Source organism: Arachis stenosperma, chromosome 10 (genome assembly GCF_014773155.1).
Source record: "Arachis stenosperma cultivar V10309 chromosome 10, arast.V10309.gnm1.PFL2, whole genome shotgun sequence".
NCBI classification, from domain to species: domain Eukaryota; kingdom Viridiplantae; phylum Streptophyta; class Magnoliopsida; order Fabales; family Fabaceae; genus Arachis; species Arachis stenosperma.
In genome coordinates, this window is record NC_080386.1 from 103,912,168 (window position 1) to 103,929,091 (window position 16,924).

Below are 16,924 nucleotides of genomic sequence, written 5' to 3' on the forward strand. Positions count from 1 at the left end.
CACTTTGTAATTTTTTTCTCTTTCTTTCTTTTTCATTTTGCTTTGTGTCTTAGCAATTATCAAAGGTGAAATAGGAAGATTGTTCACACTGCACTATACATAAGAGAAGCAATTGCTACCCCATAATATTTTCCTTCTCACATATTTTATTGTATTTCAGTTGCATCTTGTAATAATTTTTGCTTTATCCTATGATTTTGTGGTCATGCATAACTTCCTTGTTATTTCTCTGATGCTAAAAAAAAATTAGAAAAAGTCACACATACATCAGTCCCAAAATTAAATAAAAGTATGTCGACAGAATATATGGAGAGAAGTTCTAGAAGTATATGATTTACGCATAAGTTATAATAAGACAGAATATATAGAATGTAAGTTTGACTGTCAAAAAAAATCCTAATATAAAGGTAAAGATTGGAAAAAATATCCTACGAAAAGTTAAAAATTTTAAATATTTTTGGTGCATCATACAGAATAATGAAGAGATTGAACATGATGTAACTTATAGAATCCAAGCAGGTTGGTCAAAATGACGAAATGCGTCTGGTTTTATATGTGACAAAAAGTGCCTTTAAAACTTAAAGGTAAATTTTATCGCACTGCTATCAGATCGGTTATGTTTTATGGTACAGAATGTTGGGTGCCAAAGGAGAGTACGAACATAAGTTAAGTGTGGCAGAGATGAAGATATTGACATAGATGAGTGGTCATATACGATTAGATAGAATAAGGAACGGAGATATAAGAGAGAGTGTTGGAGTAACACCTATTGTGAAAAAGATAGTAGAATCGCGTCTCAGGTGGTTTTGACATATGAGAAGAAGATCGATAGAACACCCTGTCAGAGGGTGAATGAGATAAAAGATGGATAAAGGATGAAAGACAGAAAAAGACCTAAGAAAACTATCCATAAAATGGTCAAACAAGATCTACATGTAAACAATCTTTTTATAGACATAATATGTAATAGAGCTTAATAACATCATTTAATTTATGTAATCGACCCGCTAATGAGACAATGAATTTATCGGTTATTGTTTTTTTATTGTTGTCGACATTGAAGATAAAAAATCATTATTCCTCCTTTAGGCACTCATCTCAAGTAAAGGATAAAACATCAAAAAAAAAAAAAAAAAACTTACAAATGTTACTACATAACACATAATTAAGTTATTTGGATAACCAAATTTAATTAAATTAAACCAACAGTTTATTAACACAACAAAAACTAATTAAAAAAAAGACACATAAGAAGAAGAAAAAAAAAACTTAATTACATAAATAATTTGTTCATCTAATATTTTTCGTAAACTTAAACCTTTAAAGATAAACACACCTCTACGATATTTAATAATATGGGGTCTAATTGTTCAAATAAATATATATAATTTAATTGACTGCATTAGGTTATTAGCTAGATAGATAAGTTTCACTTAAAGTTGGGATTTGAATTTGACTTTATTTAAAAAAAAAAAAAACTCTAATTTTTATAGAGATTGCTTGTTCAATTCCTTAGTTTGCTTAAACTATCTAGCTGCCTGACTAGGCGTCCATTGGAATTAAATTCATTTACGAAGCAACAGAAATTTCTAATAATACCTTGTTAATTCAATAAGTAATTTACAATTCAATAATGCAATTTCAATTTAAACTTGCTTTATACACTTGGAAGAGAGCTAAAGCTAAAACAACAACAAAAGAGTTTCAAACTCTATGCACATTTCACCAATAATAATTAACCATAACCATCACTACATGCTAATAAACCCTATATATAGTCCTAATTAATTAATTAATAACTACTACAACTTAACCAGCAGTGCATTGATGAATATGGTTGAATAATTAATTGGATTCCCTATAGTTACGCACCAAACGTTCTGGGTCCAATGGTGCTATGGTAAGAATAGTTTCTGGCAATTGTGATGATGTTGATGAGGTAGTAGCCCCAATAATCTTGTGGCAAGTCTCCATAAGGCAGTGTCTGCATTTGGGGCAAGAAGAATGCGAACTCAACCATTTATCAATGCACTTTATGTGGAAACCATGGTTGCACTTAGGCAAAATCCGCAACCGGTCGCCGATGGCGAAATCCGACAAGCATATCACACACTCTGAGTCCAAACTAGGAAGGTTGAATTCATTTGAGTAACTTAGTGTTGTAAAAGTCTTGAGTGCTTTCTTCTTGATTCCGGTGTTGACCACTCTTGATGATGGAGTGTGGTGGTTATTATTACTATCACTATTATTGGTACTCACAACTAAGCTGGAACACTTTAATGCACACCTTATGATGGAGTTTAATCCAAGTGAGCATATTAGAGCACATAAAAGTACTGAGAGTACCATGACAACATTTGCATCAAAGGTTCCATCTCCAAGGTATGATGATTGTGGTGATGAGTTTTGGGGGCTATTTGGTGGGTTGGGTGATGAGCTTGGTGATTGGTTGAATGATGGGGTAGTGTGTAAGAGTAACCTTCTTGAGTGGAATTCTAAAAGAAGTTCATGGATCAGAGGTGAAGTGAATGAAGTTGAAGCATACATTATATTATTGTTGGAGGGTATGTAATTGTATTGTAATGTGTGTTAGTTAGAGCTTCTTGTGGATGGTTGCCTATGGTATTATATAGAAGGAAAGTTCACATCCTTGGATTTGGTGGCTGCTTTTTATTAGAGTATTAATTAATTTATTAAATAATTTTATATTTTTTTAATGAATTTTACTTTCAACTTAAGATTCATTTTTGAGACTCTTTTAAAAAAGAATCATAATATTATTTATTATTCTCTGTCTCAAATAATTTAGATTTTTTTTTGTCTATTCCTATCAATATAAAAAATGTTACATGCACACACAAAATCAATCACCATATATTTATCTATAAATAATTAAATATATATTTTATACAAATAATTAATTTAGTAATTGATTTTTTACATACGTCTATATTAATATAATTTGGTGTTTTTAATTTAAAAAAAAGCACATATAATAATATATAAACTTCCTATAACTAAATATATTTGAGTATTAGAGAAGTTGCACATAATTAATTGCACAAAAGTCAAAACATTTTTTTAATATTAATCTCTCTAATCCAAAATCACTAATAAATAAATGTTGTTCCAACCAATCATATGTGGTTATCATTAATAATTGGGTTAACAATGGTTTTTAATAATGTTTGTCATTGCTGTTTTGAGATATATTTGTAATTAAGCATATGCATGCAATGGATGTTCCACTGATTAAACCTTTTTGTAATGGTCCTTCGGATCAAGATGGGTCCATGCAATCCCACTTTGCACGCAGGAGGATGTGCCGCGTGGCATTTGGGTTTCATATATCATATGATATCAGAAATGAATTGAAGGGAATTGCGAAGCTTCCTAAAAGAGATCGATCATCGATGACTAGAAAGTTGGAAAATTTTGCTTTTGATTTTCAGGTTCATCTTTTACGTGTCGTATCTTTTTGGGTCCCAATAGAAAAAGATGACCAAAGTAGCCTAATGATCCGTACTTGCCCATAGAAGTTGTTCAATTCTGGTAAATGATTTCCTTTTCTTTTCCACCTTCCCCTTCTGAACCTCAACGACAGAGACAAGGTAAGCAGCATGAACATCATTCTTAGCCCAATCATGAGTAGTTCCTTAATTACCATTGCAAGATTTGTGTTTATGGATATCACAGCTAAGGGACTAAATTGTCCAAGTTTATTTAAAGGTCATCTGTCTAATAAATTACTGTATAAATTGCTATACGTACAAGGTATAAACACTTATACAGACTATTTGACTAATTTAAGTTAATTACAACTTTTACATTTATTTATCTAAAGAAAAAGTACAGGTAACTAACATTTTTGAACAATGTGTGAACAATATGAATTAATTGGGTTAAAAGAGTAAATTTAAATTAGTAGCATTAGATTAGAATGTAGTGTATTTTTATTTGATTGGTGGTTATTCATGTTATTCAAGATAGTCATTATCTACCTAGCATTCTCCTTACCTAAATTGTCTACAAAATAATTATAACAAGTCATAACAAAACTGCATAAAACTTAACGGATTATAATAAAAATCAATTTTTAAGATATCAAAATAATAAGGATATATATATATATATATATATATATATACATATATCGGCATGCAATTATCATGACATATATGAACTATTTCTTGTTTGTATATTGTATGTAACAAAAAAAAAAAAACAAACGAAAAAATGAATTTCTTTGTTCAGTTATGATATTTTTCCACACTGTTGTAATGTCAACTTGGGGTAATGCTACTTTAGCAATATTTAGAATACCAAGTTGTCACTTATTAGTGATTGATTATTCTCTGTCTACATTCTTGTAATTCAGAATCATACACAGAACAATCATGATTATTCTTCTTACTAGTATCTCCTGTATAGTGTGCATGATATATAATACTGTATAATAATATTGTGTTAGTGCCTTATCGGATAAAAAATGATGGTCCCAAATATCCTTTTCCAGCACAATAAATAGTTATGCAATCTTCACACCATGTGCAACATGTTACATCAGAATCTCTTGGATTTCCGAATTGTAACCTTGAATAAAGGAGCATCAGTCTTTATTCTTTAATAATAATAATAATAATAATAATAATAATAACAATAATAATAATAATAATAAAATTGAACAAGTTGACTCAACTCAATGTTACTAGGATAAAACCAAATCTTATGCCGATTCGATTCAGTTTGTCTTCACCTGTAGTTTTTGTGGTTTAAAAACGTGGCATTGATGGCTGAAAGTACTTGTGTTTCACTTAAGAAATTAAAATTATTATTATTATTATTATCCAAATGTACGAGTGAAGTTACGCGGAGAATAGTGGAGGGAGCTTTTATTTGCCCTTTTTCAGTTAGAGTTTGCTTTGGACTATGGCCAAAAGAAGATTGTTTAAGAGTAACTATATTTTATTTTTAGACCATAACTGTAAATTGGCAGTAGCATATACAGGTGAGTTCTCTAAGGTAGCCATCGGAAGAGAAATAGAGATTGAGAGAGACCAAAAAGAAACAAACTAAAAAATAAAGACTGAAAGACAAAAATTAAAAAATAAAAACTGAAATAAGTTTTAGTATTGTGTTTAGTGTAAAATGAGATTGAAATAAGAATAAAGTTCTAATTTAATTCATTCAAAAGATAAAGTTAAAATTAATTAATTAAAATAGAGATATTTTAGATATAAAATATTATTAAAAATTCTGTCTCTATTTTAAAAAATTATAGTCTCTTGTATCTCAATTTTTTTAAGGTATTAAAGTACTGAAATTTTAAAGACAAAAATTAAAATTTTAGTATTAATTTCTAGACTAACAAATATAATATTAAATTTTAATTTTTTAATCTCTATCCGAATACCTCAAAAAAAGCGCCACCTAAGTTCTAATATGCTTTCGGTTTAAAACTTAAATGCCTTACATGCTTATGTTGTTGCCTTCCTTAAAATACGTAGAGTGTAGAGTGTGGAAAAAAATAAATTTTTGAGTAATTACTCTCTAAGATTTTAGAGTTCCTAAAAAAAAATTAATACACAAATCAATCTCTAAAGTTTTACTCCAGCAGACAAATCAATCTCCAATTCATTTTCCAGCAGAATAATTACCCAGATCAGTCTCCAAAGATTTTAAAAACTGATATTTTAGTCCCTAAGAAAAACTTATGTACAAATAAATCATCAACGTTTTTTCTATTAGACATAATAGTCATCCGTCCAAAACTAAAATAAAATAAAATAATTATTATTATTAATTACACAATAATATTATACTATTTTTTTGTATTTTTTAGACAATAATAATAATAAATTTATTCATTAAATTTGTACACACACACATATATATATATATAGTCACTCAATAATAATAATAATAATAATAATAATAATAATAATAATAATAATCTCTAATAATAAATTATTATAGATTATTTTACAAGAAATTCAAGGTTAAAACTATTTGATATTTTTGTATTTAATATAATCAAAAGATGTCCTATATAAAAAAATTATATGTTTGTATTAAAAAATATGTATTAAAAAAAAGATTATATATATATATATATATAGTCACTCAATAACAATAATAATAATAATAATAATAATAATAATAATAATAAATAAAATTATTAGAGATTATTTTACAAAAAAATTTAAGGTTAAAATTATTTGATATTTTTGTATTTAATATAATCAAAAGATGTACTATTTTAAAAAATATGTTTACATTGAAAAAATATGTATTTAATATAAATCCAATTAAAATCTTTTTTTTAATACATATTTTTTAATACAAACATATATTTTTTTTTCATAAGACATCTTTTGATTATATTAAATACAAAAATATCAAATAGTTTTAACTTTAAATTTCTTGTAAAATAATCTCTAATAATTTTATTATTATTATTATTATTATTATTATTATTATTATTATTATTATTATTATTATTATTATTATTATTGAGTGAATATATATATATATATATATATATATATATAAGAATTTAATGAATAAATTTATTATTATTTTTGTCCAAAAAATATAAAAAATATAATACAATATTATTGTGCAATTAATAATAATAATTATTTTATTTTATTTTATTTTTGAACGGAGCACTATTATGTCTAATAGAAAAAACGATGGGGATTGATGATTTGTACATTAGTTTTTTTTGGGGATTAAAATGTCCGATTTTAAAATTTTTGGGGACTGATCTGGATAATTAACCTGTCGAAAAATGAACTAGGGACTGATTTGTCTGTTGGAGTAAAACTTTGGGGATTGATATGTGTATTAATTTTTTTTGGAGACTAAAATATCCGATTCTAAAATCCTTGGAAACTGATTTGGATAATTATTCTAAAATTTTTCAATTTTTTTATTATTCTGATAAATATAATTTTTTATTATTTAATATATTTTTTTTATATTTGTTTTAGTTTCACTTAAAGACTTAAGAATATATAATGAGAAATCATACTCAATAAAATAATTAAACAGAAAAAGATTAAGAGGGACCATTTTCGAATCGTAAGAATATGACAATTATTGCAAGTATAATTTCACAGTTAATTAGTCTAAGGTCCCTCACTTATATAATGACAATATTATATTTACTCTAACTCACTAAAAATACTCATACAATGGAATTTTTTTTTTCTAATACGCATACATTTTTTATTCATGGAGAGAGGTATGTCTATGGTACATATAGCTTGCTTTTATTTAGAAAATTTTTTAATAAAATACTAATTTTTAACAACAAAGTATTAATTATAATAACAATAACAATAACATTTAATGAAGCCAGTAGAAAGTCTAATTTATTTTGGCTAGTCAAATTTCTATTCAATTTTACTTCAAATTTTTCAAGTTGATCAAAATTTTAATTCATATGTCTCCAATTTTTGAAAAGACATTCTTGAACGTTGTGTTGTAGCGTTAGAGTTCGTTTTGATTATTTTTCAACTATTAAAGCCAACGTGATATGCTTCTATAATATTCTAACATCAATTATTTTATCTCAAAAATCAGAGATATTCATCAACTAGAAGTTTTTAATTCTATGATTCTTTTAGTATAACGATGATAATACTATAATAAAAATACTGAATAACAACAGTTTATTTTGTGATTTGGGTTCTCGAACCAGCATTTTATAATTTTTTATTATACAAAATCTTATGTTATAATTGTAAATCAGAAGTGGTAAGATATTATGATACTTAAAAAAAAATATACACATAATATTTAAAGAATAATAATATAACTAAAAATTTGTAAAGGAAAGATAAACAAAATCAACAAATACTATCACACACGAACATGTGAAAGAAAGATAAGCAAAATCGACAAATGCTATCATACACAAAATGTTAAAGTAAAAAACTTGCATACAGAGCAAAAGATATATATATATATATATATATATATATATATATATATATATATATATATATATATATATATTCATTCAGGTTCAAGGTACGATACATAATAATCATTATTCTCGACCCGCAAAGATAAGGCTGGCAAGAATATTACAAACTAAAAAGTGTGCAAAATAAGATCCAGTTAATCAAAAAATATAACCCTAAAAAGAATATATAATAATATTTTTAAAATTTGAAAAATACTAAATACAAAATAAGTATAAATAAAAGTCTTCTTCTCTTCGCCAAAATAATCCCGCACACTCAGCGAGGTGCATCACGGCCTGTATCTGAAAAACAGAAAATTCACGACGTGTGAAAATTCGAAGGTTTTCAATAGGGTAATAGTTTCAAATAAAAGCTATATAAAGAGACATGAACCTACTAGTTCCTCCAAATAATAGTTCATACGGATTGGCAAGAAATGAGCAGACTTCGTCAACCGATCCATAATTACCCACACCGCATCATATCCTGTTCTAGTCCTCGGCAAGTCTAACAAAAAATCCATGTAATACCTCCCCACTTCCATTATGGAATCTCAAGGGGTTGTAACGTTTCAGATGGCTTTTGGTACTCTATCTTCACTTTTTGACATGTAAGACACTTGGATACGTGTTTTGCCAAACCATTCTTCATTCCTGGCCACCAGGACATCACTCTGAAGTCATGGTACATCTTGGTAGCACCAGGGTGAATTGAAAACATGCTCTTGTGAGCCTCTGTCAACACTTTGTGTCACAGATCTCCTACGTATAGTATACGGATTCTCCCCCTTGTGTCTCCAAATTCCCTCTCTGTCTTGGGTAACCTCTCCTTATTTTCCTTGCCCAATTGTCTGCAGCATCTTCTATACTCCTTGATCATCCTGCTAAGCCTTCTGAATGTTAGTCTTGAAGTTGCTACAGATATACAACTGGTTTAAGCAAACACTTACAGCCACCTCTTTATTGGCCAACATAAAATCTACAGATTTACTCAACATCTCTTTTTACTTAATCATCATCCAAGTAATATTTAGAGATTTTTTGGTCAAGGCATCTGCTACCACATTTGCTTTCCCAGATGATAATTCAATTCAAAATCATAGTCCTTCAATAACTTCATCCATCTACTCTGACGCATATTGAGTTCTTTCTAATCAAAGAGATACTTTAGGCTTTTGTGATCAGAAAAGACTCAGAATTTTACTCCGCAAAGATAGTGCCTCCAAACTTTCAATGCAAACACAACTACAACAAATTCCAAGTCGTGAGTGGGATGATTTAGTTCTTGCAGCCTCAACTGTTGCAAAGCATAGGCCACCACATTCTAGTGTTGTATTAGCACACATCCTAAGCCTTTGTGACATTACAGTACAGTTCAAACGGTTCATGGGGTTTAGGCAATACGAACACTAGTGCTGTAGTCAACGAATGCTTTAGAGTTTGAAAACTCTTTTCACATTTAGACGTCCATAAAAATGGCGTATCCATACGAGTGAACTTGGCCATAGGCAAGGCAATCTACGAGAAACCCTTAATAAATTTTCAGTAATACCCAGCCAACGCCAAGAAACTTCTTACCTCCATCATAGTTGTTGGCTGTCTCTATTCAATCACTGCTTCAACTTTAGCAGGATCCACTGTTATGCCTTCTTGGCTTACCACATGCCCTAAGAACTTCACTTCTTCCTTCCAAAACTCGCACTTAGAAAGCTTTGCATAGAGCTTCTTCTCTTTCAAGCTTTGTAGAATTATTCGCAAGTGCTTTTTGTGCTCCTTCGCAGTCTTAGAGTATATGATAAACCGCTATTTTACGGTTTATCTTGTGCTCAATTGAGTGAATTTTATCAATCTTTCATACACTTGTTCATACAAAATGCATGGCTTTACATTCTCCCTCTTGATTTTGTGCTATGATTGAAAATATGCTCCTTTGGCCTTATATTTGCTAATATTAATCCTCTCTTATTACCATTAGATGCCATGATATGTGCGTTAAGTGATTTCAGGGATTACATGGCAGGAATGGCTTAGAGGATGGAAAAGAAGCATGCAAAAGTGGAAGGAATACAAGAAATTGAAAAAACTGCTAAAGCTGTCCAGCCTGACCTTCTGGTACTAAATCGACCATAATTTGAGTTACAGAGGTCCAAATGACGCGGTTCTAGTTGCTTTGAAAATTTAACTTCCGGGGCTTCGCAACGATATATAATTTGCTATAGCTTCCCCGAAGCCAGGCAACGCGGACGCGTGACCTGACAAAAACCCAATCCACGCTAACGCGTAAACGACGCTTCCGCGTGACTTTGCAGTGACCTGTACGAACCAGAAATCGCTGGAGGCAATTTCTGGGCTGTTTTTGACCTAATTTTCGGCCCAAAAAACACAAATTAAAGGCTATAAAGTGGGAGAATGCATCCATACAGACACAACTTATCATAATTCACAATTTTTAGGTTTAGATGTAGTTTTTAGAGAGAGAGAGATGCTCTCTCCTCTCTCTTAGGTTTTAGGATTTAGGATTTCTTTTAGGATTAGGATTTCTACTTCTCAATTTCCAGGTTCAATGTTCCTTTTATTTATTTTTCCAATTTAATTTATGAACTTTTCTATGTTAGATTTGATTTCTTTTATTAATGCAATTTGAGGTATTTCAGATATATGATTTTTATTTAGCTTTCTATATTCTTGGCTTTGGTTGAGTAATTAGAGACTCTTGAGTTATCAAACTCTTTTGTTGATTGATAATTGGAAGTTGCTAATTGACTTGAATTCCACTAACTCTAGTCTTTCTTTGGGAATTGACTAGGACTTGAGGGTTCATATTGATTTATCCACTTGACTTACCTTCATAGTTAGAAGTTGACTAAGTGGGAGCAACGAGCAATTCTCATCACAATTGATAAGGATAACTAGGATAGGACTTCTAATTTTCATACCTTGCTAAGAGTTTTCTTAGCTATTGATTTATTAATTCCTGCAATTTATTTCTCTTGTTCAAACCTTTCAAAAATCCAAAAATACTATTTTCCATAACCAATAATAAAACACACCTCCCTGCAATTCCTTGAGAAGACGACCCGAGGTTTCAATACTTCGGTTATAAATTTTATTGGGTTTTGTTATTTGTGACAACCAAAACTTTTGCACGAAAAGATTCTCTGTTGGTTTAGAAACTATACTTACAACGCAATTATATTTTTGTGAAATTCTTTACCGATAGAAATCAGTTCGTCAAAAATGGCGCCGTTGCCGGGAAATTGCAAACGTGTTCCTTATTATTGGTTATTGTAAATATTTGCTTTTTGCTTGTTTATTTGTTTTTATTTTTGCTTTTTCATAAATTAAGAGGTTATTGGTTTTTATTTAGTTATTAAAAATTTCGAAAATAATGTTCCTTGTTCTTTCTTGATCTTCAAGTTGTTCTTCGTGTTCATCTTGACCTTCAAGTTGTTCTTGGTTGTTTTCTTCTCTTTGATCTAAAAATTCTAAATTTGGTATCATTTTATTATTTTTCTCTTTCCTCATTAATTTCAAAAATATCTTTTCTCTTTATTTTAATTAATTTTTTCAAAAATTACAAAAAATTCAGATTTTTATTTTAAAATTTTTATCTTATCTTATCTTAGTTTTAAATTTCAAAATTTAAATCTTTTTTAAAAATCATATCTTTTTCAAAATCGTATTTTATCTTATTTCAAAATCAAAATTTCAAATTTCAATATTTAAAATTCCAAAATTCAAAATTCAAAATTTAAATTTAAAATTTTAAAAATCAAACCTTTTCAAAATTTAAACTTTTTTCAAATCTTTATCTTATATTGTTGTCAGTGTTTCTAAGTTTTAGGAGTTTATTTTCATTAATTTTTTTATTAGTTTTTTTTTATTTTCTCTTACTACTATGAACTCTCACCCCTTTGGCTATGAGTCTGGTTACAATTGTGTTGCAGGAAGAGGAGATTACAATGAGAACATGCATCAAGGTTGGGACAATCAAAGATGGGAGGAGCCACAAGGATTTGATCAACCCTCTTGGCAACAACCCCCTCCAATGCGCTATAACCAACAACCATTCCATGATGCATACCAAGACAATGGTTATGGTGGATCTTTTCGTGACACTCAATACCCACCACAACATGTCTATGAACCCTCTCCACAACATAGCTTTGAACCACCATACTCACAAGCCCTTTACCACCAAACACCTCCATATGACCCTAACCCATATCCACCATACCAACCACCTTATGAGCCATATGAACCGTATCTAGAACCACCACCTCCATATACACCATGTCCATATCCATCAATCCAAGAACCATATGATCCTAATTATGTTATCCTGGCGGAACAAAAGTCAAAGGATCGTTTCAAGGAGACAGTGGACCGACTTAATGCAACCATTCAACAGCTGGGGCAAGCGATAATTCGATTAGACTCCCGACGTCTGGACACTCAAGAAGCCCCCATGCCCTCATGTGGGAAATCTAATGAGAAACGCAGCATGAAGAAGACATTAGAAATCCCAGTGGACCGTGAAAAGCATGACTTTGTGTTGGAGCAATTGGAAGAAGCCATGCCTCCCAAGGAGGAGAAGGAAGTGGTCGAAGACTTAGGAGATGCGGAACGTCCATGGGAACCCCCAGTTATAGAGCCCCTTTCTAAGGAGTTTGAATTTGATGTTGAGGAGGGTGTACAACCTCCAAGGCATATCATGGTTGAAGACTTGGAAGAGGTTGATCAAGAGATGGATGTTCAATAAGAAGAAGCACAACCTCTCATGCCCTTGGAAAGTAGTGAAGAGGAGATTGAAATGGAAGAAAGCTACCAAGAGGAAGAGGTTGAAATTGAAGAAACTTACAAGGAGGTGGAAGTTGTCATAGAAGAGCACAAGGGAGTGGAGCTTGCAAGATCATTAGAAACACCTCTCCCAAGGCCATTACCGTCCAACACAGCGTTCAAGTGGGTAAAATTCTTATCCTTGACCTTTACTTTCCCACTTGAATATGGGCTACTGGAGACAGATGGTCAACTTAGAACTCTTTGTGGCTTTAAGAGTAAGAGGGAGATGGTTAGTGATTGGAAACACAATCCTAGGTTCATTGTGGTGGGGAGCTCACGGCTGAATTATCATGGTTGGAAGAATACTAAATTGTATGGGTCTAGGAAGCTGTTTGGATGCCTCAGTGAGAATTTGGATTGCTTACCACCCGGTTGGAACAAAGATGGTCAACAAAAGGATGGGTGCAAAAGCAAGGTTTGGGACCCCGGAATTCAGTCTAGCAATCAACACTCTTGGGGCCTTGTCACTTTCTTTAACTTGCTTGAAGGCTCTTTACGCCTAGTTTGGGATCCCGGAGGCCATTGGAATTACAAACATTGGTGGAGATTCCTTGATGAGTTCAAGCACAAGCCACCATAACAAGGGACTCACCAAATGGCCAACTTAAGGACTTTAACTAAAAGTGCTAGGTGGGAGACAACCCACGATGGTATGATCGTTCTTGTTCAGTCTTAGTTTTATTTTGTTTTATTTTATTCTTAGTTTTATTTTATTCTATTTTTCTTAGTATTCACTTATAATTTCTGCATACTCTCCTGCATTCTCCATTTTGTATTCTTCATACTGCATAAAAAAAAGAGCACGCGACGCGCAAGCGTCGCTGACGTGTCCGCGTCATATGTGCATGCGACAAAAAGGAAGAATGAACAGAAAGTCACGTGGGAGCGTGGCTGGAGGCATGCCTTAGGCACCAACGCGTCTACGCGTACGCGTCCCTGAAGCGTACGCGTCATTTTCTAAACCAGACCATCCACGCGTGCGCGTCCCTCACGCGCACGCGTCAATTAAATTTTTGGCAATAATAAGTGCGTGTGAGACAAAGAGTTGCGCGAGCGCGAGGCTGCTCTCGCGCCAATGGCACAAACCAAGTCACGCGTCCGCATGACCGACGCATCTGCGTCACTTGAAAATATCGCAACTCACGCGATCGCGTGACCCACGCGTCCGCGTCGCCTGCGCCGCACATCTTATCCAGATCAGCGCAAAAAATCTTATCTTTTCTTCCCCAATCCTAATTTTTCCTTCCTCCTTTCTTACTTACTTCTTCTTCCTTTCTTTCACTTCTCATCCATCTTCACTTTCATTCTATTTTACTTAATTTATTTGCATACTTTCATTCATTGCATTTTAATTTTGTGCATATTTTTATTTTCTTTTCTAAATTTATTATTTTTCCATTGGTGTTAAAAATTTTCTCACTCAACTGTTGCATATTTCTTGCATTATTTCGGGCGCTCCTTGACTTGTTTACTATTTAGTTTCCATGCCCTATGCTTCTATTATTTTCTCACTTACATGTTGTAGCTACCATGTAGTTGAGAACCTCATTACTATTTGGCATTAGCCCACCTAGATTTTATCTGTTTTTATATTTTTATTTGTGGGTCATTCTTCTTCCTTTTTTCTCTTCTTTCAGGCTAGCCACCAAAGAGGGGTAAAGGAAAAGTTTCTAACTGGAGCAATAAACAAGTCCGCCGCACAATCTTTAGAGAAAAAAAAGTATCAGTTTTAACAACCCATCCATTTGCACATCTCAGCATGCACCGAGGACGGTGCAATTTTTAAGTGTGGGGAGGTCGATACCGATCTCCGTGGGTTAGTTATTCTCTTTTTCAACACCAATATTTAGTTTTCTTTATTAAATTAAGTGGTTGCATTCGCATGTGTAATTGCATGTTTGTTTGATTTTGTGCATATTTTACCACTTGGTTGAAGTAATATTTTCTTTTTCAAGAAAACTTTTTATAGCATTTCACTAATTTGAATTAAACTTTTTGAAAAACTTGTTTGAAGAAATATTATTTTGGAACATGGTTTAGAGCTCGAACACACAAAACCTGTGAGATTTTTGAGCTTATTTGAATTGGTTGCATTTTATCAACCAATATTTTATTTTTGGTGTGTTTTTTCTCTCTAAAATTGTGATCTTTGTCTTGCTTAATTCTATATTTCCATTGTTTGATGTATGCATACACTTATATGATTGAAGCCTTTGTTTCACTAAGCTTACATACCCATATGGCCTTACCCTTTCATTTTTCTTTGCAAACCAATTTGAGCCTATTTTATCCCATTTGTTCCTTATTTTACCACCTCACTAACTCTAAGAAGAAAATAATAATGTCCCTAATTTGAATCCTTGGTTAGCTTAGACTAGTGAGAGTGCTCATGAATTAAGTGTGGGGAAAGTGGGTTTGGAAATGTTTGGTTTGGGAATTGAGTATGTTAGATTTTCTGTGAAAATGTGAAAAATGTTGAGAACATGTTTATGCATTTAATACCTTAATCATATGCATTGGAAAAAATAAAAGAATATATATATATATATATATATATATATATATATATATATAAAATACAAGAAAATCAAAGAAAAAGAAAAGAAAAAGAGCAAATAAATAAAAGGGGACAAAATGCCTCAAGTTAGAGTAATAATATCAATGCATATGAGTTATACTTAAATTTGGGATGCATGAATATGTGGTAAACATAGTTAATGGGCAGTTAGATCTTGTATTGTGATTACACGGATTTTCCTAAGTTAGGTGAGAAGTTTAGGTTAATTAAGGATTCAGATTTTAGTCCATGGTGCACGAAAATTACATTCACACTATGTAATTCCGCACAACTAACCAGCAAGTGCACTGGGTCGTCCAAATAATACCTTACGTGAGTAAGGGTCGAATCCCACGGAGATTGTTGGCTTGAAGCAAGCTATGGTCATTTTGTAAATCTCAGTCAGGCGAATTCAAATGGTTATGAGGTGTTGATAATTAAAAGATAAATAAAACATAAAATAAGATAGAGATACTTATGTAATTCATTGGTGAGAATTTCAGATAAGCGTTTGGAGATGCTTTGTTATTCCTGAACCTCTGCTTTCCTATTGCCTTCATCCAATCATGCGTGCTCCCTTCCATGGCAAGCTGTAGGATCATCTCAGTGAAAATGGTCCTTGGTGCACGAAATTGTTATCATCAATGGCGCCATCAACATGGTACGCTCAATTGCAATCTCAACTCTTTATCACAACTTCGCACAACTAACCAGCAAGTGCACTGGGTCGTCCAAGTAATAAACCTTACGCGAGTAAGGGTCGATCCCACGGAGATTGTTGGTATGAAGCAAGTTATGGTCATCTTGTAAATCTCAGTCAGGCAGATTCAAATGGTTATGGATGATTTATGAATAAAGCATAAAATAAAGATAGAGATACTTATGTAATTCATTGGTGAGAGCTTCAGATAAGCGTATGGAGATGCTTTGTCCCTTCCGTCTCTCTGCTTTCCTACTGTCTTCATCCAATCCTTCTTACTCCTTTCCATGGCAAGCTGTATGTTGGGCATCACCGTTGTCAGTGGCTACAGTCCCGTCCTCTCAGTGAAAATGTTCAACGCGCTCTGTCACAGCACGGCTAATCATCTGTCGGTTCTCAATCAGGTTGGAATAGAATCCAGTGATTCTTTTGCGTCTATCACTAACGCCCAGCCTTCAGGAGTTTGAAGCTCGTCACAGTCATTCAATCATTGAATCCTACTCAGAATACCACAGACAAGGTTTAGACCTTCCAGATTCTCTTGAATGCCGCCATCAATTCTAGCTTATACCACGAAGATTCCAATTAAGGGATCCAAGAGATAAACATTCAAGCCTTGTTTGCTTGTAGAACAGAAGTGGTTGTCAGGCACTCGTTCATAAGTGAGAATGATGATGAGCGTCACATAATCATCACATTCATCATGTTCTTGGGTACGAATGAATATCTTAGAACAAGAACCAGCTGAATTGAATAGAAGAACAATAGTAATTGCATTAATACTTGAGGTACAGCAGAGCTTCACACCTTAATCTATGGTGTGTAGAAACTCCACCGTTGAAAATACATA

General features: G+C 32.0%; 1 protein-coding gene across 1 annotated transcript; it reads right to left on the minus strand.

Moving 5' to 3' along the window:
- Window positions 1–1,608: 1,608 nt before the first annotated feature.
- Window positions 1,609–2,589, minus strand: LOC130956125 (RING-H2 finger protein ATL78-like). Its single transcript, XM_057883159.1, has one exon. It carries the CDS (start codon window positions 2,545–2,547, stop codon window positions 1,846–1,848), a length of 702 nt encoding a protein of 233 aa, XP_057739142.1. The 5' UTR covers window positions 2,548–2,589; the 3' UTR covers window positions 1,609–1,845.
- Window positions 2,590–16,924: the final 14,335 nt, after the last annotated feature.